Here is a 370-nt window from a genome sequence, read left to right as displayed (position 1 = left end):
ACCACCCGCGGCCCCAGGATGGAAACAGCTGTTCTGACGTGGGATAGTGGGTCCAGAGGTGCTGGGACAGGTGAGTTGGGGAGTGCTGGGATATGGTGGAGGATTTGGGATGCCAGGATGGGGAGGTGGGTCGGGGAACGCCAGGAGAGGGCAATGGATTGGTTTGATGGGACATGGTGGTGGGTTTGGGGTTCTGGGACATAGCGATGGGTTTGGGGCCACTCACCGCTGAACTCCTTCTTGAGGAAGTCCAGGAGCTGTGCCCGGCCCAGGGGGTCCATGAGGAGCTCGCTGAAGTTGAAGCTCCAGCGCTCCACGCGCAGCTTTGTGGGGGTCTGCACCCTGTGGGTGACACGGACGTTGGGAGGAG

The 370-nt window shown here is 61.6% G+C and overlaps 1 protein-coding gene across 1 annotated transcript in view; it reads right to left on the bottom strand.

The window, feature by feature from the left end:
- LOC104281250 (regulator of G-protein signaling 11-like) overlaps positions 1–365 on the bottom strand; it is a gene marked incomplete at its 5' end in the record, with an annotated part of 935 nt that extends 570 nt beyond the window's left edge. Inside the window, one exon of the mRNA XM_009879167.1 lies at positions 151–365. Coding sequence (XP_009877469.1) covers positions 151–365 — 215 coding nt within the window. The remainder of the gene's footprint in view (positions 1–150) is intronic.
- Between the last annotated feature and the right edge of the window lie 5 nt (positions 366–370).

The sequence above is a fragment of the Apaloderma vittatum genome, unplaced genomic scaffold (genome assembly GCF_000703405.1).
Source record: "Apaloderma vittatum isolate BGI_N311 unplaced genomic scaffold, ASM70340v1 scaffold41271, whole genome shotgun sequence".
Lineage (NCBI taxonomy): Eukaryota > Metazoa > Chordata > Aves > Trogoniformes > Trogonidae > Apaloderma > Apaloderma vittatum.
The sequence above is the reverse complement of the archived record's forward strand: the minus strand, read 5'-3'. Positions and strand labels throughout refer to the sequence as shown.